The following is a 23,137-nucleotide window of genomic DNA, read 5'->3' as shown; positions in this document are numbered from 1 at the left end:
TGCCATTGATTCTGATCTTTCCTAGCCTCTTGTTGCTGTGCCACATAGAATCCACTCAACAAGTAGAAACGTGAGAGAAGAAAAAACACGCTCGGAGATAAACTGTAAGTATGTGCTAGGCACAATTCATAATTAGCATTACAAAGAAGATTGTAAGTTGTAATTTTGTTGCAGTAGTGTGCTTCATTTTCTTCTAACTAGTTCTTTTTACTAAATCCTTTTAAAGATAGAGTTTAATTAAGGCAGTAAGGATTTCATTTTTCCAGTTCCTGAGGAATTTTTGGTGGCAGGAAGTGTGTTTGTTTATGTTGTTATTGTTTGGGAAGAGGAATAAAATTCCTAGACCAGGCAGGAGAGAAGAAATCAAGGCATTGCTTCTTAAACTTTCATGTGTGTGTAAGTCACCTAGAGAGCTTGTTAAAATGCAGTTTCTGATTCAGCAGATCTGCGGTGGGACCTGAGGTTCTTTACTTCTAACAAGCTCCCAGGTTATGTACATCTGATGGCGCAAGGGCCATGCTTTGAATATCAAGGAGAGGTAGAGGTCTGCAAACTGCCTTAATATCTGAGTAACCTGAGAATCTTTAAAAATGGATTCTCGCCCTGGCCGGTTTGGCTCAGCGGTTAGAGCGTCGGCCTGCGGTCCTGAGAGACCCGGGTTCGGTTCCCGCTAAGGGCGCGTACCTCGGTTGCAGTTTGTCCCCGGCCCTGGTCGGTTGTGCGGGTGGCAGCCACTCGATGTGTTCCTTTCACATCGATGTTTCTCTCTCTCTCTCTGTTCCTCTCTCTCCCTCCCACTCTACCTGAACAAAGAATGGAAAAATGTCCTCGGGTGAGGATAAAAAAAAAAAAAGGATTCTCAAGCCCCACTTATCCCCATATCCTGATTCAGTAGATCTTCGGTCAACCCAGGATTCTTCCTTTTAAAATAGCTCTCCATGTAATTCTTATGGACAACCAAGCTGTGGGCTCACTGAGAGAGGCCAGCCATTCACATGGGATCCAGTGTGATCAACTTAGCAGTGATAAACTGCCAATGGGAATCTCTAGAATAATAGTGCCTTAACTTTACTTTTCTTCTTGGACGTATTAAGTATTAATTCCCTGTGACTTAGAATGCTAATTTAGGTACAATCAGGTTTATAACTCTGTGAGCTGAAGATTTATCTTTAGGCACCTGAAATCTAAAATGACCTTAGGGAAATTAGGTAACGTGGTAGCCTAAGATAACTTTTCCCGCTCTGGCTGATTTTGCTCAGCGGTTAGAGCATTGTCCCTTGAACAAAAGAGTTGCAGGTTTGACTCCTGGTCATGTGCACATACATACCTTGGTTACAGATTTGATTCCCGGCCCTGCTCGGGGTCATGTGGGAGGCAGCCAGTCAGTGTGTCTCTTTCACATTGATCTCTCTCTCTCTCCTTCTCTTCTTCTCTCTCTCCTTTCTCCCTCCCTCTCTATCTTAAAAAAAAAAAAGCTCGGCCAGTGTGGCTCAGTGGTTGAGCGTTGACCCATGCACCAAGAGGTCACTGGTTCAATTGCTGGTCAGGGCACATGCCCAGGTTGTGGGCCTAATCCCTAGTGGGGGGCATGCAGGAGGCAGCTGGTTGATGTTCTTTCTCATCTATGTTTCGCTCTCCCTCTCCCTTCCTCTCTCCAAAATCAACAAAGAAAAAAAATAAAGAAACTATTCCCAATTTTTGGCTAGGTTAGTAATGATAATACATTTTATACTTTAATTAAGATGAATCCATCTCTTTATCTTAAAAACTAAAGCAGGTAAGTAGGGTCGCACTATTACCATTTAATAAAAAACAAAACAAAAAAGAAATACAGAGATGAATAGATTTGCCTGTGGGATGGAGTCATACACTAAGTTAACACAAGTCCTAGGTCTCTCAACTTCCAGCCCAGTGGTCTTTCACAAATAACTGCTCCATTTCAGAAACCACCTCAGATCGCTGTGGGCCTTCACACTGGAAGTTTTTTGTGAACCTTGCTTTGAAATTTTGCCTGGACCATGCACTGTATATTAAGTTCTTTGGCGGCAAAGTTTTGTGCTGGTGCTACCTGGAAATGTTCTTAAAAGGAGGAAACTCTTGAAAGAAAGCACAATGGCCCTGGCCGGTTTGGCTCAGCGGTTAGAGTGTTGGCCTGTGGACCAGAGTCCCAGGTTCGATTCCAACCAAGAGCACGTACCTCTGTTGCAATTTGTCCCCGGCCCTGGTAGAAGTCGTGTGGGTGGCAATCAGTCGATGTTTCTCTCTCACATTGATTTTTCTCTCCCTCTCTTCCTCTCTCCCACTCTGTCTGAAGATAAATGTAAAAATATCCTTGGTTGAGGATTAAAAAAAAAGAAAAAGAAAGAAACCACAATGCATTGTACCAAAGCCTAGGACTAGGATTCAGTACTTTGGTTGTCAGTGATTAGTTTGTGTGACCATATCAAATTACCTTAAAGCTCCTCTGAAACCACATGATTTCAGTGTGCTGATTTCCCCCCAAAAGTATTTTTTCTGAAAATGATAACCTTAGTACAGGATTATCTCCCATTATTATTATTTTTTATTTATTTATTTATTTTTTATTGATTAATTTTTGTTACAGATATTTCTCCTTTTTTTCCCCCCACTAATTCCCCCCTCCCTCTCCCTCCCTGCCCCTTCCCCAGATTGTTGTCCATGTCCACTGTTCATGCATACATGCGTTTAAGTTCTGTGGTTCATCCCTCCCCCACCTCCCCACTTTTTAGGGGATTGTCAGTCTATACCCCGCTTCTGCGTCTCTGGGACTACCCCATTCCTCAAACTGTTATGTTCATTATATTCCACAAATAAGTGAGATCATATGAAATTTGTCTTTCTCTGTTTGGCTTGTTTCACTTAGGATGATACTTTCAAGGTCCCTCCATGTAGTCTCAAAGGATAAGAGATCTTTCTTTCTTACCACTGCGTAGTACTCCATTGTGTATATATACCACAGCTTTTTGATCCATTCGTCTACTGATGGACACTTGGGCTGTTTCCAGATCTTAATGATTGTAAATAGTGCTGCTACAAAGATGGGGGTACATATATTCTTTCTGATTGAAAAATATGGAACGCTTCACGAATTTGCGTGTCATCCTTGCGCAGGGGCCATGCTAATCTTCTCTGTATCATTCCAATTTTAGTATATGTGCTGCCGAAGCGAGCACCCATTATTTTTTAATATACAAAAATTAATTACAGAACTTCTTTTTTTTTAATTGTTGAAAGTATTACAGATGTTCCTTTTCCTCCATTGACCCCCCTCTTTCCATTTCTTTAATAATACAAAGGATGATTGGAGATGTCTTTGTAGTTGATTTAGAAAACTTTTTGTTGAGTACTATTGAAAGTCTAACTTAAAGTACTTTTTATCTTGTTATCTGATTCTATTAAAAAATTATGTTTTCATTTCCTTTTTGCAAAATGCGGTTATTTCTGGATCATTCTTTACTAATTTATGTCATTGATTTTTCAACTCCTAATTGCATAGGCATGTGTATGCTGTTTAAAACCGGGTACCTACACCCCAGTTTTTCTGAGATTCTGATACTGCCCTCCTTTTGGCGAGAGCAGGTGATACATGGTACATAATCTTCCCTTCTCCCCCGTTTTCCAATAAGAAAGTTGCCCTATGCCTCTAATTTGTTGAGGTAGCAACAGGATGAAAACCATTGTAGGTTTGATACTTGAGGCTTTTAAATCTTATGCAGTGTTCTAATACCTGTTTTCTTAGGCTGTTTTATGATTTCATGTGAGATAATATATAGAATAGTCAATAATGCTATTGACTATAAAGATAACCTTTGGAAAAATAATTCATTTTAATAAGTGTGTATAGTATTTGTTCCTCTTGAAAATGTTTTATGTTATAATTACATGGTGTCTCTCTGTGCAACCAAAATTTTCTCTTCATTGAAATACATGGTGTTTAGGCAACATACATATATAAAAACGGACTCATTTGCAGAAAGATGTTACTTTTTCCCCTCTTAGGAAGTCCTTTTTTCTACCTTTAGTTAAATGTGGTAAACAAAGTCTTGCTTTAAAAAGAAATAATTCTGGGGCTCTTGTCTGCCATAGGAGGATCAGTTATGACCCATACTGGCTAATGAAGGGTCAGCAAGATATAATGTTGGAGCTGTCTCAGAGAAACTAAAAAGGAGTTTTCATCTGGATATTAAAACATAAATTTATGGTGTGTGGCTTGACATACATTCAAGGAGATGGTAGAGGAAACAAATCAAGACCAATAGACAATTACAGATAAGTAGGAGTTTTTGACATTCTTAAGAACATCATAATCAGCACTGCAGCCTGAAGTGATTGACCAACAGTTATTTGAACAATAGTTGGAAGGTCCTGTGGCAGAACATGTCATAACTTTAGGGAATTTGAGAATGAATCTCCGTAGGGACTTTGCTATATGGGCCCCCCCTTTCTTCCATATATTCCCACGAAGTACAGGAGTATTGAATACCTGCTGCAGTTAGGGTTCTCTGATCGTCAATGAAAGTCATTCTAAGACATCTCTTCACCCCTGTACCCAGTAATCATACTGCTTGGTAAGGAAAACAAGCATGTTCATGTGTGACAATAACACAAGGCAGATTGATGCACAGACTCATGTAACTTTATTAAAGATTTAATTTTGCTATTTGATGACAAGTATAGATGAGAGCCGTTCAGTAGACCTCTGTCAAGGTGATGTATCTATGAGTTATAATACCTTACTAAAAGTTATTTTGTAACCTTTAATGTGTTATCATTGTGAACAGGTAAGAGGAACCCATTGTTAAGAGAGCCTACTTATCTTTAAGGGCCAAAATTGATAAGATCTAGTCTGTAACAACTATAAAGCATACACACACTCACACACAACTGGAGATCTTACATAGCTGTGTTTCTCAGCTTTTTTACTTGTGCCTTCTATTACTAAATATTCAAATCTCACGGTCGTTTTAAATTGGTATTAACATTCACAATTAATCATACACTAAGCTAAAATCAAAACAGTTGTAAAAGTGATAATACTTTGAAACCTCACTCATGTGCCTGGCTTGATTGAGAATTGCTGTTTTGGTTGAACCTCTTACTACTTGAACTGTAATATATTTGTGACTGTTTTCCTTTTTCTAAATGTTTTTTATTTGTGCCTTTGCTTTGATCTTAGTGGTCGAATGCTGTGCCCAGGTTATAAAAGCAGATGATAATGAGATATAGAAATTAGTGAAACTTTAGTACATTAGAACAGCAAGGAAAGAGTAATGTAGTAGTTAATTTATGTCTGCTCTAGCTACTTTATACTTTAGCTGAAGTAGTGTATTATTTATTTTTGTATAACAAATTATCCCAAAATTCAACTGCTTGAAATAATAAATATTTATTGTTTCACACACATTCTGGGGGTCAGGGATCTAAGACAACTTAGCTGGGTGGTTCTGGCTCAGGGTTTGTCATGAAGTTACAATCATAATGTCTGCTGGAGCTGTAGTCATTTGAAGGCTTGAATAGGCTGGAGGATTTGCTTCCGAGGTTACTCACATAACTGTTAGTCTGAGGCTTCAGTTCCTGGCCATGTCCTCTCCTTGGGACTACTCACAGCATGACCTCCTCCATGCAGTTGATTCAGTCGAGAGAGCCCAAGACAGAGCCTTATCTTGAAGTGATACGCCATCACTCTGCCCTACTCATTTGGTCACATAGACCGACCGTGGGGTTGTGGAAAGGGACAGCGTAAGTTTACGCACACAAGGAGAACAGGAACCATTAGAGGCCATCTTGCAGTCTGGCTTCCTGAAGTGCTCTGCTTCAGTTGCTTTCTGCCCACTTAAATTGAGGTTGTCTATATTTTATGCTGGGTCCCAGTGAGGTAGCAAGTGAATCCTGACTAACATACACATAATTTTACTAATTATCTTCTTTTTTACTGTGGAAAAGACCTATTATTAACAGATTAAGCTTTAACAGTTTAGACTTTCTTGGACTTTATTCAAATATTTGGATTGTGATTAATGTATGGTAGATAGTAAAATTAAATGTGTTTTACCATGGAGTAACTTAAAATTACTATATCCTTAGGAATATAGAAACAGATCATGGCTTTACCTTTTTCTTTTATAGTTGGCCAAGTAAAATTTGATCCACCTTTAAGGAAGGAGACAGAACCACATCATGAACTTGTAAGTAGTGTAGTCTTGGAATCTTAACACCAAAAGTAAATGTTTTAATTAGTCTTTATGATATATTGGAACTGACTTTTAAAACTAGTTATTAATATTTTCAAAAGTATTTGGGGACATAAAAAGGTAAGTCATTCTGAAATTCAGAATAAATAAATCTGTGTTGCTGAGATTGAATATTTTCAAAATTACTTAGGAAAAATTTAGCAGTTTTACCACTCTCTATTACGTTTTTTTTGTTTTGTTTTGTTTTTTTTTTTTTTTTTTAAATCCTCATCCGAGGACATTTTTCCATTTTTTGTACAGACAGAGTAGGAGGGAGAGAGAGGAAGAGAGAGAGAGGGAAACATCGACGTGAAAGGGACACATCGAGTGGCTGCCACCCGCACGACCAACCAGGGCCGGGGACAAACTGCAACCGAGGTACGTGCCCTTAGCGGGAACCGAACCCGGGTCTTTCCGGACCGCAGGTGGACGCTCTAACCGCTGAGCCAAACAGGCCAGGGCTCTATTACGTTTTTAATGCTGGCTCTTTAATTTTTTTTTTTTCTTTTCAGTTTTTGAGTAGCTTTTTGTGTATGCATTTATTAGGGTAAATACCGTAATTTTATTTATTTATTTTTTTAATTTTCTTTATTGATTTTAGAGAGAGGAAAATAGAAGGAGAGAGAGAGAAAGAAGCATCGATGAGAGAGAACATCGATTGGCCGCCTCCTGCATGTCCCCCACTGGGGATTTGGCCTACAACCTGGGCATGTGCCCTGACCAGGACTGGTGACCTCTTGGTGCATGGGTCTATGCTCAGCCACTGAGCCACACCGGCCAGGCATAAATACCATAATTTTAAACTAAAATGTTGGATTAATAAAAGCCCTTCTTCTCACTAAATTTATGGGCAACCTTTTAAGAGTATAAGCCAGTTTTTAATCATCAGAATAGAGTCACATCTGTTAGTAATCTGTTTGGATTACTAAAGCTCAGGAGAGACGGGGGCATACATAGTAGATCAAATCTGTCATTAATTTAAGGCTTGCTAACTGTGTGAACTTTCTTTTCATGATTCTTTTTTGATAATGTTTTATACTCCTTTCCAGATATATGATAATATATTACATGTAGTCTTAGAAGCGAAATGCTTTGCAAAATTTGAGATGTTACTATTCTGTGGAAGAATAAAACATAAGACTCAAAAAATAAACAGAATTAATCCTAATGCAGTTACTTTACCAGAGCTCCAGATTTTGTTTTTTTGTTTTTTATTTTTTCTATTTATTAATGAGAAGAAAGTAACTGTTAATAAGTACTAAGGGTTGAAGTGGGAAATTTCTTCTTAAATTTAATGCTTATTTTAACTCACTTGATTAAAGGCACACAGAGGGAGTATTTAGCTTTAACTTTAGAAGTTATTCTAATTTAGTGTACCAACATGGAGGAAAGGAATGTTAAAGAAAAATGCTTGACATTATTACAATATTGAAGCCTGACATTTATGTAGAGGATGGAGAAGCTTAAGAAGAAAAAGTAGTCATGATGTTTATAAATGCTAATTGTATTTTGTTAAGGCAGTTTATTTGCTCTTTGTGTTTTGAAGTTGGTGTTGCATGTATTTAAATTCTGCACTAATTTAGTTACAGCAATATAGAACAAATTTGTTGCAGTTTTGCTTTTTTAGAAGCTTTTTAATATGATTTGATTTTTGCATTTGCCTTAACAAAATTATGTTAGCAGGACTTTCTTCAGTTAAGAAAGTTTCCCTTTGTGAATTTGTGGCTTTTAGTCTAAGTGTAAATAACTTGGGTTTCTTGGTCTCTGCTAAACAGCCCGACAGTGATGGTTTTTTGGACAGTTCAGAAGAAATATACTACACTGCAAGATCTAATCTGGTATTTCTCATCTTCTGATTTTCTTTGTCAGCATTGTTTTAATCTTAATTGTTTGTTTTATCTATTTTTTATTCAAACATTTTGTCCAATTTTAATGAACCAATTTAAGCATTGTTTAATAAGATCCTGCTATATTAAGGATTATAGCAGTTTTTTCAATAACAAGTTAAATAAATGTATCTACACAAATATAATGTAGTAATAAAAAATAAAAATTTTTTTTATGAAAAACATTTAATTTTATGACTCAAATATGGTGGGTTTTTTTTTTTTTTTAATTATATTTCCCTATAAAAATGTCCAGTTTTAATGTGACTTGTTTTAATGGACTAGGAACCATCCATATATCTGTATATCTATTCATATATATAAAACTATATATTGCATATGTTTTATTTATTTACTTATTTATATCATTTTAAGAAATAATTTACCCCTAATTAACAAAGAAATCAGTCTTATATAAAATTATACCTTGGTAGTATTATGTGATATCCATTTTTCTTAGGCCAAAATTTAGATTATAAAGCCTCTTTGAAGTTATGAATGTTAAGACTATCTTACCATTAGGTAAGAAAAGATGGGACATTAACCCTGGTGAATATTAAATAAATAATACTTTTAATAGTTGCTATTAAGTAAATAGTTCTTTCTACTTCTGTAGCTGGCCAGAGCCCCAGGTTTCCTTTATACTTACTTCTAGATTTCACTTTTCTGTGGAATTTTTCTTATATTTCCTTCCTCTGCTTCAGTAGCATACCTCTTTTAATTCTGGTTGATTTTAATGATTCTTAACATAACTTCTGTGCCCTATAATATTTGTAGAACATAAAAGAGATTTTAGACATAATTTCTCCTTTAGAGAAGTTGCTGTCTCAATGGACAGAAAATACTTGCACATATAAACTATTAGCCATGCAACAAAATAGATAGTGGATTGCCAAAACTTTGCCAGGTGATGGATGACTGTTGATCAGGAGAGGCTAACATATAATTGGTACAATAGAAATCAGAGAAGGAGGGTTAATGGAGCTTATTTGGCTTCTGGGAGGGACTAAGACTGATTTCAATATTGTGTAGGAACCATTATAAATTTCTTCAGGAAGAAAAAGGATACACACACACACACACACACACACACACCTCCTGTGTTTCAGAAATTAATGTGGCGACAGTCATTGGCACAGACCACAGTTTTGAGAGATGGCAAATAAAGAGCTGAAATTAAGAAATAGTCATACTACTTACTACTATAATTATGGGATTAGCTCAAAAGAGGGAGATTGAAGTAATCAAAGAGGAAATGATAGATGAAACCATGGGATTTCATGTGTTTCTTATAGGTCTGAATAAAGAAAGTGTAAAAAACTGGATATCACTATGGGTGATGCCTGTGTTTTGCAGTCAAAGGTAGAACCAACATTGGAGGTAAGGAAGGAGCAGTTGAAAAGCTAAAAGAGTCAGTAGCAGAACTGTCACAGAGGAAAGAAAGATACATCAAATGGCCCAGAGAAGCCAGAAAGTATAAGGATTGAGAATGAACCATCAAGGAAGCAAGTGAGAACAATGTCTGAAAAAAACACTATCGGTGATTTCTGAATGGAAAATTTATCCAGAATTGGACATAAGTAGACTAGAATGACAGTTACTGAAATTTGTTGTGGAAGTAAGATTACAGAATCAAAAGTTTAAATCAGCCCTGACCAGTTTGGCTCAGCAGTTGGAGCGTTGGCCTGCGGTCCAGAGATACCCGGGTTATGTTTCCGCTAAGGGCACGTACCTCGGTTGCAGTTTGTCCCTGGCCCTGGTTGGGTCATGTGGGAGGCAGCCACTCGATGTGTCCCTTTCACGTCGATGCTTCTCTCTCTTCCTCTCTCTCCCTCCCACTCTGAACAAAAAATGGAAAAATGTCCTCAGGTGAGGATAAAAAAAAAATGTTTAAATTAATATTCTCCAGAAAAGACAATTACAGCACCAGAAACATAATACCTTAGAGTTACAGTATTCTTTTCTGTACCTGCAGTGAACTAGCCTAGTAACTTGAGTAAGTTATTATGGCTCTGTTCCCTAGAACTAGCCTCCCCCCGCAAAATAATCAGGGATTTCTTATGACAGAGGGAAAAGTTGATGGAGTCTTGTGACAGAGAAAGGCATTAGGGACAGATAACTTGTGGAAGAGGGATGAATGAAATATTTGTCAGATCCTGTCATTTATAAAATCAACCTTTAAAAGCTCGCTTCTAATGTTAATAAAAGCTAACACTTATCTAGAAGTTTTTATATACCAGGCGAATACATTAACTTATGTCTAACAAATGAGAGAATTTAAGGTTCAAAGAAGCTGGAATTGGTCTTACCACCCAGCTAAATAATAGCAGAGCTAGGATTTGACCTAAGCAGCCTGGCTCAGTAATTCACACCTAAACCACTATTACTGTATTGCATCAACTCAACATGTCAATAATTTGTTTTCCACTGCTCATGCTCATTGTCTTTGTAGTCAATATATATGTACATAGTTATTTATTATTATGGTAAAATATACATAAAATTTACCATTGTAACCAATTTTAAGTGTATAGCCGGTGCATTAAGTACATTTGTATTGTTGTGCAACCATGACTACTATCAATCTTCAAAACATTTTCATCTTCCCAAACTACAACTCTTTACCTATTAAACAACAACTCGCAGTCCTCCTTTCCCCCAGGCCCTGGCAGCCATCATTCTGTTTTCTGTGTCTGAGTTTTTTGTACTCTGGTTACCTAATATAATTGAAATCATACAACATTTGTCCCTTTGTTACTGGCTCTCTCTACTTAGCATAATGTCCTAACATCTTCAAGATTTGTCCATGTTGTAGCACTTCAGAATTTCATTTTTAAGACTGACTAATATTTCATTGTACATGTAGACCACATTTTGTTTATCCATTGATCTATCAGTGGACATGAGTTGCTTTCACCTTTTGACTATTGTGAATAGTGCTGCGATGAACACGGATGTACAGATCTATATCTGTTAAGTTTCTGCTTTCAGTTCTTTTAGGTATATAACTAGATTGGGAATTGCTGGATCACATGATAATTCTACATTTAATATTTGGGGAATAGCCATACTGTTTTTTATAATAGCTGCATCACTTTACAGTTCCCACCAGCAGTGCACAAGGGTTCCAATATCTCTGCATCCATCAACATTTGTTATTTTCTGACAGGGGAAAGGGAAGGTTTTGTTTTTCAAATAATAGCCATCCTAATGGGTTTGACCTGTCCTTAAGTTATTTCAGTCCCCTAATTTCATCAGTCCTAAAATGTTGGCACTGTGAACAATATTTTATCTCTTACAAATTCTTGTTGCCAGCCACTAGAAACCACACGAACCCCAAATGTCTGGCTCTCATTTTAGTCAGCAATTGCCACCAAGCTAACAGTCTTCTAGGACCCAGGAAAAACATGTATTCCCTCATAAAGAGCTTGCTGCCTGAAAGTTTTGTGTCATCAGTGATTTCTGGTTGTTTTAAGTGCTATGTGTATTTATTTTATGATTTCACAAATGAATTTTTAATAAAACACCTCAATTTTCATTACTACAATAAAGTGACTTTTTAAAAATCAAGCAATTAAATGTGAAACCAGAAGAACAGAGCTTGATTTTTAAAAACGGTCTTTAAATTTTGAAAGATGCCTAAGTTAAAAACAAAAACAAAAAACTCATCATAATGTGATAATAGTAACAGTTTTGCCATACACATGTGTTTGATCTGTCTTGAGATTAAAAGATTATATTACATATCTTCTGATGCTAATTTATTTTAATTTGCCTGGTTTTACTATATAATTTTGACCCATGTGCCAATGAAAAATATATCTGAAGTTAATTACATGTTAAACACTATGTTAATTGCTATGGAGGAACATGAGTAGTAACATTAATTATTACTCTGAAGAAACTTGGAAGTCTACCTAAGAGAGTAAGAATAAAATAGTTAAGTTAGAATTAAGAACGTTTTAGGAAGATATAGCCAATTGATTATTATCAATAAATATAACAAAAGTACTTTAAAATCATTCCTGAATTAGGTTAAAATTGAATAGTCTATGAAGTTATATTTATTCTGGAAAAGAAACCGTAAATGCCAACTTAGTTTATTTTAAATATGTTAACTACTTATTATAAAATTTATGTTGTGTGTGTCTTATTGAAGACAGTTTCTAAGGAGAACCCTTTTATAGTTGCACAATGATAGGATATTTTCTAGAATGTCAAACCTAACCTGCTGGTATTCATTTCCAAGCTTGCCATACAAAAGTCGTATTATTCAGTTTGTGTCTCCTTAAGTCTTCTGCTTGTATTGACCTGGGCCCCAAGGCTAAGGCAACTAAATAACTCCTTTTCTTATCATCAATGGACCTTCCTCGATATTTTTCCAATAATAGGTTAATTACCCCTAGAAGTAAAGGAATTTCGCCTAAGATTATAGCTGCCCCACAAGTTGGGAGGCATTTGCAGCTTCCGTATTGGTATTTGCAGGTACTTGTACGCAGGTGAATAATGCTAATTTTGACTTCTGTAGTCGCTGTCACTCCCACTATTGTACTGGTCCCCTGGCGGGGGGGGGGGGGGGGGGCAACAGGGAGATGGGGCTTCTGTCTTTAAAATCTGAGGAGCAAGAAGAATCGGGACTGCTGATCTGAGGGAAGACTGCCCTCCACAGCCCATCCTCGAGAATAAAGTGCTCCTGTACAATTTGGCTGTGTGTCTGGTTATCTTGCTGACATATTACAACAGAATTAGTCAGAACATTGCTAGATCAGTTAGTGTTCTGACTTTTAAAGAAATAAAAAAATCTTTTTAAATTATCCAGGACTCAATCCCTTTTTACTTCTGTAAATTATCTACCACATTAAAAGGCATCTAACAATTTTATTTGTACCATAATTTTCTCATTTTTTGATAAGACCAAAAATGTTCCTGTTCTGCTGTTCTTTTTTCTTGGTTAAAATAAATTGGTGAAGTGCTTTCTCTTTTGTTTTTGTAGCCAACTGTATCAATTCTATTAACTTCCTGCTGTTTTCTTATCAGGTATAGAATTTGTAATCTCCTAGGGTGGGGGGTAAAAAAAAATCAATAATGAGATCTTTTTGGTCATGTATTTTCTTTTTCCAGTGTTCGAGTCACCTCTTTGTTCTTTTTCAGTTCTTTCTGACAGCATGTTTTCTTAGAGGCTTTATCCTAAGTTTAGAAATACTCCTACATTGATTAAAACGAACCACTGAAGTTGGGACTTTGTGACTCAGAAAGATATTTTAATTGAGTTAGGTAAACCACATAAAATTTTTGTTGAAGCATTCCTGTATTAGGCTATTGCATGTTTTCAATACATGTTGTTACTTTTTGGACTTCACTGTATTGTTAAGGATTGTCATTCACTAATAAGTTGATGCCTGATTTATGCAACTAATATTTTTATATCTGTCCTGACATGTTCAAATATATTCTTATTTAGCTTATTTAAGCCATGTTTTACTAATCTAGGGTATATTTTGAGTGCTTTTCCAAGTATAATTTTGGTAGCATTTTCTGTTACAGAATAGCTTCTAAGTCCTTTAAAAAAGGGTTTTAGGTAGTTTTTCTTAGACTGCCCTAAAGAAACATAATTTGCCCAGGTTTCACAATTATTCTTTCCTTTTTATTTCTTTTCATTTTTCTTGTCTGATTTACTATCTGAATTCCTGCCATATAATAATAGGTGCCTGGTAAATAATAGCTGAATTAAATGAAATTAGATACTCTTAGAAAGACTTAGTGTAATTCTTTTACTTGATGACATGATGAGCATGTTGTTTATATTCCATATTTGCTAAAACATAACATAACTTGATTTACAGAAAAGGATTTAATAAAGAATAAGCACTTGCCCAACCAGTGTGGCTCAGTGGATTGAGTATTGTCCCATGGACTGAGAGGTCCTGGTCCGATTCCCGATCAGGGCACATGCCTGGGTTGCAGGCTCAATCCCCAATAGGGGGTGTGCAGGAGGCAGCCAATCGATGTTTCTCTCTCTAAAAAATCAGTAAAAACATATTTTAAAAACACAATAAAGAATAAGCCTTTTTCAGTCTTAGCTTTCCTGGTAGGGCTTTACACATGGCACATTTAATCATCAGATTTGGATCTGTCTACAGCATGTCTCCAGCCTGAATGATGTTAGTTTTTTTTTAGTCTCTTCTCTTACCTTTTTAAGTACACTGATGATCTCCATTGATTTTTTTTCTTTTTAAATTATTATCATCAACCTGGTAATTGTCACATCTGTGTTTAAGGAACAGAAGCTATGTCCACTCTGCACAATAAAAGTTTAAGAGATTATTGTCTAAAGAGGTTGCTGGTCTGGTAGAGAGCCCTGTTATCTACAGCTGAAGAAGACAGACTTGAACTGGGAAGTGAATTAATTGAGATAGTACTTCTCTTTACTGAATACCAATGTTTAAAAGTTCCATATAAAGTATGACCACTTAAATTGTTCAGCGTAATAATGGTGTGACCGTCTTATGATAACAGTGATTTTATTCTATTAAGATATATCATTATAAATTAAAGAGAATAGGTATCCCTTTTCATTAGAATTTCATGTGATACCAGTGTGACAGTTGACTAATCTTTTTTGTTTATGATAAGAATATTTATTGTTATTATGCATGAAAGAATACAAATATTGAAGAAGACAAAATTTGAGCCTTGTCTAACCAGGATTTAGATTTTTATTTTCATCAGGTCTTGTAATACTTAAATGTTAAGTACTTTTCACTGCTTAGAATCTTAGGGTTCTAGGCTTACTAGTATTGTGACCTAGAATTATCTTCATGTATATTAATGAGGCTGAAGTGTTAGCTTTCTATTTATAGGAAAATAAACAAATGGCATTTGAACAAGCGTTTATTTAGGGCCTAGTTGATGTGTGCCAAGTATTAGCTAGACCCTGGGCTGCAGGGAAGAAAGATGGATTTAACAATTTCCCTTTGTTTGAGGAGTTCACATCCTGGCAACTATTTTTATAGACTTGTAAATAAATTAATTAAAATGCAGAGTAAGTGCTGGAAGAGAACTATGTGTTAAAAGCAGTGGAGACTTGGAGAAGGTTGCAGCTATCTTCCTGGACAGTCTTGGAAGGCTGCTTGCTCCAAGGAGGTAACTTTTGCGTTAAGTCCTGACACTATCTTGTAAAATTAGAAAGCACTATAAGTACACTCACTATATATAGTCTAGTGAAAATAAAATTCATTTGAAGTGTTAAATATTCCTCCTTTACTATTAAAATAGTGCTTGAAATACGATGACTTTAAGAAGCAGGGGAGAAAAGGAAGCATATTTTTTTTGTCTCATGAAGGCCTTTAAGTCAAGCCATATGTATATTCTCTTTAAATTTCAGTTCTTAACTCTACAACGTGCAACATTTAGTAGGAACATTTAAATAGTGGAGGACCTGCCTTAATAATATTGAAGTTTTGCTATTTATACTTAACTCTTTAAAAATATATTAAAAGTTCTGACAATTTATAATCTTTTGCAAGTCCATATGTATAATTTACTTTGAAAGAGCACCCTATTTTATTTCTTTAAAAAATTATTACCTGCAAAATTTAGTAGAAATATGTGAAAGTATATATACACATAACTATGGCAGCTCTTACATACAAAGATAAACCAAGATTTTTGTTGCTTATTCTTTTCTGTAATTTGTGCTTCATTATAGCTTGAGAATAAATACTTTATTTGAGCTTTTTCTTTCTAAACGCTGACTTTACAAGTATTAATTATAATAGCAATAACCTTAAGTGAAACTTGCACATATTATTTAAATGAGTTCCCAGAAAAATATTGAATTTATCTTTTATTGTTGGAAGTCCTACCATGCCTTCTTTTTCAGAACATATAGCAATACAGATTTATTTGAAGTCTGGGGTTTCTCTTTTAAAACTTATGTATATCTGTGTATTGTGATATAATGTACTATTTTACTAAATATTTTATTTTGTACTGTTAGGATCTACAACTAGAATATGGACAAGGACACCAAGGTAGTTGCTTTTTAGGTGCAAACAAGTAAGTAAAATTCTTTTAAAATTAAATTTAAATTCAGGAATATTTAAGTTGCCTTAAAATAGTATATTTTAATAATTACAGTAATAAATAATTACTGTAGTAAAAATAGCTGGTAGATATATTGTATAATTTACTTTTAACTTCTTTTTACTGCTACCTTACTATTTAATCAATAATTGTTATAATGGATGCAGCCACCTTAATTTTTTTTACATCAAGCTACTTTGAAGATCTTGTTTTCAATAAATTGCTTGAGCAATTTATTTCTTTTATTTGTAAAGTTGACCTGTTTATTCCTTACAGAACTTGCTTTGATATGTCTCTTAGATGTGTTGGCCTCTGAAAATAGCTGGAAATATTCATGCTGTTTAGAAATCTTAATTTTTTAGCTGGTAAGAGTCTTTTAAAAAGTGAACTGTAGTTGAAATGTGTCTAAAGTCTTAAAAGTTATTCATGCAAGAAATAAATCCAACAATTATTCAAGACCTACTCTACCCTACACACTGTCTAGGTGATGCAGCATAGTAGTGAAAAGGCAGCTTGCAAGGTATAACAATTTCAGTTTTTCATAGGCCCAAGTTAGCAAGATACAGGAACAGGACTCTGCCATTCCCCATAGATTCTCTTACTGTCCTCCCAGCCCTTCGACCCTCCCCCGAAGGTTCTCAATTAAATGGTTTGATTCCCACCCCAAATAAAGCTAATATATAAGGAAATACTATTTAAATTGCCAAAATCTTCCAGAAGTGTAGATATTTTAACAATCCGAACAAATTAAAATTTCAAAATATAATTTCAATTACATTAGAGTTTATATATATAATATATATAAAATTTCAAGTTAGGCAGTTGACAAACGGTAACTAAAGACAAATAGCTCAGATTTAGTAATTATAGTGCAAAATTATCTTTTTTTTCTTTTTATAAATGAATCATTTATATATGTTTTTCAACACAGAAAAGGCTTTGAATAACAACCTAGAGAAATGCCTTCATTTTTATTTAAATTGAACTTCATTTAAATATGAGGTGTTTGTGTTCTTTTATTATTAGTAACCTTATTTATATTTCCTAAAATGAAAAATAAGTGTAACTTTTTCCTAGTAGAAAAATGAAATTCTATCTAAATAGTAAGTAATTGCTATTTATAGTTTGTTCTACTTTGTTGATGGACAACAAAGGAAAATTTGTCTCATAGTGGGTTAGCAAATGAAAAATTCATCTATTTTTTAATGTTATTTTGTCTAAATTTGAGGCCTTTGGTTTTAAGGCCCTTGTTAGCACATTTCAATATATTTTAAGAGTGGGTAATTTGGAAAAACTATTTTATTTACCCTTTTTATAAATTCATTTTAAATGTATTTTAAATGACATACTTGCAGAAAAACATAACTAAATGCTTTTTCAGATTCCTTAGTTCCTATCTTCTGATTTTTAACTGTTAAACATTTTCATGGTATATGGTTGCTTTGGTTAGGTAAAATGTTAATAATTTGCCCAACCTTCATTTTTTTGATTAATTGGATCCCCGCTTAAGGAACTGTATTCTATATAACGAATCACTGGCAAGGTAGGTTGGCCAAAAGTTTGACCTTTGGCTGTGTTTTCATGTATAGGTATATACATACATGTGACATGAGCATGGATGTAGCACTTCTCTTACTGTACTGATATGTCTGCTTTATTCTTGTGACTAGGCAGTGTTTTAAAACTCACAGGATTTCCTGCTTTCTCCATAGGTGATCAGGCAGACAGATTTTCATTTATGGGTTTCTACCTATTACAGACCATGCAGGAACTATATAAGATAGTAGGTGTTATTTTTTAATAAGTGCATATGTATTTTGACTTACTGGGTGTTTTTTTTTTCTTTTGAATTCTGTTATTATTGGGGTCAACTTTTCTGACCATTTCAAACCAATAAAATATTTTTAGCCCTGGTCATTTTGGTTCAACGGTTAGAGCGACGGCCTGCGGTCCAGAGAGACCCAGGTTCGGTTCCCTCTAAGGGCATATCCCTCGGTTGCAGTTTGTCCCCAGCCCTGGTTAGGTCATGCGAGTGGCAGCCACTCGATGTGTCCCTTTCACGTCAATGTTTCTCTTTCTCTCTCTCTCTTCCTCTCTCTCCCTCCCACTCTATCTGAACAAAAAATGGGAAAATGTCCTCAGGTGAGGATTTAAAAAAAATTTTTTTTAAGAGAGCTCTAAATTAGTATTTTTTTTAACGTAAAGCAAGATTAGTTCCCTTTTAAAGACCTGTATAATAGTGAAAAGAATAAATTGAAGTACACAATTTCTGGCACAGTTGAATAGTTATAAATGCCAGAAATGTCTCTTTCTGTAAGTTATGAGGCTGAGAAATTTACCTCAATTTCTCTAGTAAAATGGGTATTATAATAGTATCTGCTTCAGGGTGAAATGGAATAATCATTGCAAAGCATTTACCATATTTATGGTTTAGTAAATACTTACTAGTTGCCCTTATTTGTAGTATTTACTCAGTAAATAATTGTTGATTGTAAGATCAAGTGAATAAAACTGTTCTTTGGTTTTAGAGAAACAGAATGTTTTTGTTTTCAAATATAATCAGAGCAGTACTTTATAGATTATTTTGAGCCAGTTAGGAAATTTCGAAAGACTTTAGTAGCCAGCAGCATGAATACCTTAGCTCATGCAAATATGCTAAATATTTTGCCAGTGGGCTTTTTTGTTTGTTTCTTTGTTTACTTCTCTCCATATCAGTTTCTTCACTTGCCCAATTAAATTTGTGTTTGCATATTGTTCCATTTTTAATATTCTTATTCAAATTTTTTAATCATTTTAAGTTGATTTAGTAATTTGATATGTAAGGACATCATTTTTTGTTTTGTTCATTACTTTCTAAAAATTCCATAATAGAAGAATCCAAGTGGACTAGCGAATAGTGACATTGTTTATTACATAGTATGTCTCCTTGATGATTAAATCAGCATCGCATTTTTCTCCAGTGCTCTCCAGATACAGTGTTTACTGTAAATGGATGTTTTAGCAAATTTAGCCATGTTCTATTTTCTCTTTTATAAAGCCTGAAAAACAAATCATATATTTTACTTTTCTTTAATACTTAATGAATTCTTTAGCTTTATTAACAAAAATGTCTTAACACATAGTAGATTTACAAGTAAATGAATAAAAAATACATATGGGTCCCTAGCCATAGACTAACTGCTTTTTCATGTTTTCTTATTCAGCCTTTCTCTCTTCTCTTAAAGAACCTAGTATTCCCAGGAAGATTCTTTTTTTTTTTTTTTTTAATTCCTTACCTGAGGATACTTTTTATTTATCATCAGATAGAGTGGGAGAGAGGGAAAGAGAAAGAGATAGAGAGAAACATCAACTGGTTCCCTCCCGCAAGACCCCAACCAGGGCCAGCATGAACCGCAAACAAGGTACATGCCCTTGGCTGGAATCAAACCCGCAGCTCGGTTGGTTCGTGGGCCGATGCTCTAACCGCTGAGCCAAACCGGCCAGGGCTCTTTTTAAAAAAGTAAAATGCAATTTAAGTTCAGTTACACGTGGTAACTGAAAATAAACTATATTTAAATTCTCTTCTCAATTGTTCTCAAATCCTAATAGTCCCTATTGGAAAAAGAAATGCTTCAAAAAGTATTGTCATATGCTCAAGAAAATGTTTTTTTCACATCTTCTAAACTTATATAAAGCTCTAGCTGGTTTGGCTCAGTGGTAGAACGTCAGCCCACCGACCAATGAGTTTCGGGTTCGATTGCGGTGAAGGGCACATACCTCAGTTATGATTCGTCCCCAGCCCTGGTCGGGGTCGTGTGGAAGGCAACCAGTCGATGTGTTCCTCTCATGTCGATGTTTCTCTCCCTCGCACTCTATCTGAAGATAAATAGAAAAATATCCTCGGATGAGGATTCAAAAAATAAATAAATAAATAAAATTATATAAAAGCCCGCTATGTAGTTCAAAGATACTGTGTTTAATTTAGTAAAATAGTTTAAAGCAGATCTCAGGATCCCTTTACAATCTTAAAATACTATTATTAAGGACCAGTTTAAATGCCATGTCTTTATGGTACCTCCCTTCTAATACCACTTGATTCCTCCCATGAGACGTAGAAGCAGCAAATAATTGCAAAGAGAGGCTTTATATAGATTAGTGTGATACAACAAACTTTTTGATGAGGCCCACTAATATTTTTTATAAAGAAGAACTATTTTTTGCCCTGGCCAGTTTGGCTCAGCAGTTAGAGCGTCGGCCCACAGACCAGAGAGTCCTAGGTTTGGTTTCCTCTAAGGGCACGTACCTTGGTTGCGGTTTGTCCCCAGCCCCGGTTTGGGTCGTGCAGGTGGCAGCCATTTGATGTGTCTCTCTCACATCGATGTTTCTCTCTCTCTTTTCCTCCCTCTCTCCCTCCTGCTTTATCTGAAGAGAAATGCAAAATGTCCCCGGGTGAGAATTTTTAAAAGAGAACTATTTTTTTCTGAATAAAATAATATTAGTAAAAAGAAGTACATTGTTTGATATTTTTTGCAAATCTCCTTAATACCTATCTGGCTTAATAGAAAACAGCTGGTTTCTTGCGTCTGCTGCTAATCTGTGGTGATATCGTGCTCCTTGTAGTCTGGAAAACTAGAGTTTCATTCTCAATGAAAGAATAAGAGTGAAAAGATAAATACTTTAGTATTATGAAAGTAGTTTTGATCTTGCGGACTTCCTACAGGAGATTAAGACCCCCCCAGGATCCCAGATGACAATTTGAGAATTGCTGGTCTAAAGCAATGTTGTTTAGTCAATAACAATAAAGAAAACACTCATTGAATACTTACTGTGTTCTAAATTAGTATTCTAAGCATTTTACCTGTAGCCATTCATTGTATCTTCAGCTATATTAAACACTCTGACATCAAGTACTATTATAATTCCCATTTTGCTGATATGAAACTGAAGCCTGAGGAAATCAAAGTAACTCATGGAAGGCTGCATAACTGTCAGTGGCAGAGGCAGGCTGTCTTTGCCTCACAACATGTGGCCATTTTGCTAAACTGCCTTCGGTAGAGAAGCTTCTGCCTTCCCAGCGGTAGGCATAAAAGAGCTTTGTGAATAAGGTAATATGTGTGGACTGAAGGGCCTCATTTTCTTATCTGAAAAATATGATCCATATTTAGAACTTTGTAATTTTTAATACTTAGATCGTTATTAAACTGGCCTAATTAAAATTTGATGGCTAAAATGTATTTGAATAATAGCTTATACCAGATAACCACACCTTTCAGTTTTTCTATTTTGATAATTCTAAGGGCAGTTTTTTTTTTCAATATATATATAGGAGGGAGAAATGATTAGAAGGTACTACCTTACAACTTTTGAAGAGAGTAAATTTTCTGCTGAATACTTTGACTTTAGTGACCATATTTCTCTCTATCCCATTAGTTTTAAGAAGGCTATTGAGTTTTTATGCTTGAAGAGTATAATATAGGAGGTATGCTGCATGAACTTGCAGTGAAAAGAAGGGAATTCAGGGGTGCCATGAGTTCTCCCTTACATTCCTGAATATCAGAGTTTTATAAATTGCTCCTAATGAAAAAATCCTCACACCTGGTCTGATACAGGCGTAGTCTCCCAAAAGTGTAAATGTGTTTGCCAGTCCACCACTGGAGAACAGATACTTCAGGTAAGTGAGTGTCTTCTGTGACAGCAAAGTGCTACTACATTCATGTATTCACATCACATGCATGCATGCTTTTGCAGAGAGAGCCAACATGTTGAGTTTCATTTTGTAGGATTGCCTGAGAGCATGATGTTTTTTTAAAGTGTGTCACCTCCCTTAATTTAAGAAAAAGAAAATGTAATTTCAGGTGTCAGGTAACTATTCCAGGTAAATTTGAATCCTGGAAGCCCCTGACTATGACCCTGCAATTATTGTTTTTGTCAGCCCTATTGTGACATTTTGTGGTGGGTTGTCCTCTGTTTGAATTGATATTTTTCAGTAAACATTAGGATTTATTTTGCTCATTTAAAATACATATATAAAGACATTAGCAACAGAAAATAGAGCTAGCTCATTAAATATAGCTTGATGTTTTATGGTATAGAGATGATCATTGTAACAAATTTCTAGTAAATTATTAAAAAGTAATAATTTATGGGTAAGGTTAAAGTGATGAAGATAAATACTTACTGTTTAATTCACATATCTATTTTATTTTTTTTCTTTTAAGGAGTCTTCTGAAGTCTGTTGAAGAAGAATTACATCAGCGGTAATTTTACTTTTTAATTAAGCGTAAAATACTTTGTCATGAATGAATCAGGTCTGTTTGTCCCTTTCTCTGTCATGTAGCCTTAAGATCATTTTATTGTTATTGTTGTTTTAATTCTGAATTCTTTCAAGATGTAGAAGTAAAATTCTGTCCTGCAATAGCCCTTCCTGCATTTTCTAAAATTTCTTCAGCTGTTTTGGTGAAGTTCACTTAGTAACAATGGAATTATCCTTCTTTGTCTTTAGAGGGCATGTGGCACATTTAGAAGATGATGAAGGGGATGATGATGAATCTAAACAGTACGTTCTGTTTTGATTTTTAGTAAAAGAAAAAGTGTCATGTGATCTGATTTCATAAGTCTGGCAGCATAATATTGGCAGTAATTTTAATATCATTAGTAACATGGTATCATGAGTTCTAGCACAGTTTCTTTCCTTTTTCCTGTTCTAGTTGTATTAGTCATCCTTAACAAAATATCATAGACTGGTGGTTTAAACAACAATTTATTGCTCACAGTTCTGGAAGCTGGGAAATTTAAGTTCAGGCCGCTGACCAGTTTAGTTCTGGTGAGAGCTCTCTTCCAGGCTTGCACACAGCTGTCCTCTCACTGTGTCCCCAGATGGACTTCCCTCAGTGTGTACATGCAGAGAGAGAAATCTCTCTCCCTCTTCTTATAAAG

The 23,137-nt window shown here is 35.2% G+C and overlaps 1 protein-coding gene and 1 non-coding gene across 4 annotated transcripts in view; one reads left to right on the top strand and one right to left on the bottom strand.

The window, feature by feature from the left end:
• The window catches only part of MAP4K3 (mitogen-activated protein kinase kinase kinase kinase 3), a 151,958-nt gene that overhangs the window by 92,127 nt on the left and 36,694 nt on the right, over positions 1-23,137 (top strand). Inside the window, exons 13-18 of one of the 3 annotated variants that reach the window (XM_036262865.1) lie at positions 26-104; positions 6,148-6,206; positions 8,027-8,089; positions 16,137-16,195; positions 22,420-22,458; positions 22,704-22,757. In XM_036262865.1, the coding sequence (XP_036118758.1) occupies positions 26-104; positions 6,148-6,206; positions 8,027-8,089; positions 16,137-16,195; positions 22,420-22,458; positions 22,704-22,757 (353 nt within the window). The remainder of the gene's footprint in view (positions 1-25; positions 105-6,147; positions 6,207-8,026; positions 8,090-16,136; positions 16,196-22,419; positions 22,459-22,703; positions 22,758-23,137) is intronic. The other 2 variants (XM_036262866.1, XM_036262867.1) reach the window with 2 other exon arrangements.
• Positions 3,088-3,194, bottom strand: LOC118631339. Its single transcript, XR_004959809.1, has one exon. It is a non-coding gene; the product is annotated as a U6 spliceosomal RNA (small nuclear RNA).

The sequence above is a fragment of the Molossus molossus genome, unplaced genomic scaffold (assembly GCF_014108415.1).
Source record: "Molossus molossus isolate mMolMol1 unplaced genomic scaffold, mMolMol1.p scaffold_m16_p_15, whole genome shotgun sequence".
Taxonomy (NCBI): domain Eukaryota; kingdom Metazoa; phylum Chordata; class Mammalia; order Chiroptera; family Molossidae; genus Molossus; species Molossus molossus.
Note: the sequence above shows the minus strand (reverse complement) of the source record. Positions and strands in the feature narration are given on the sequence as shown.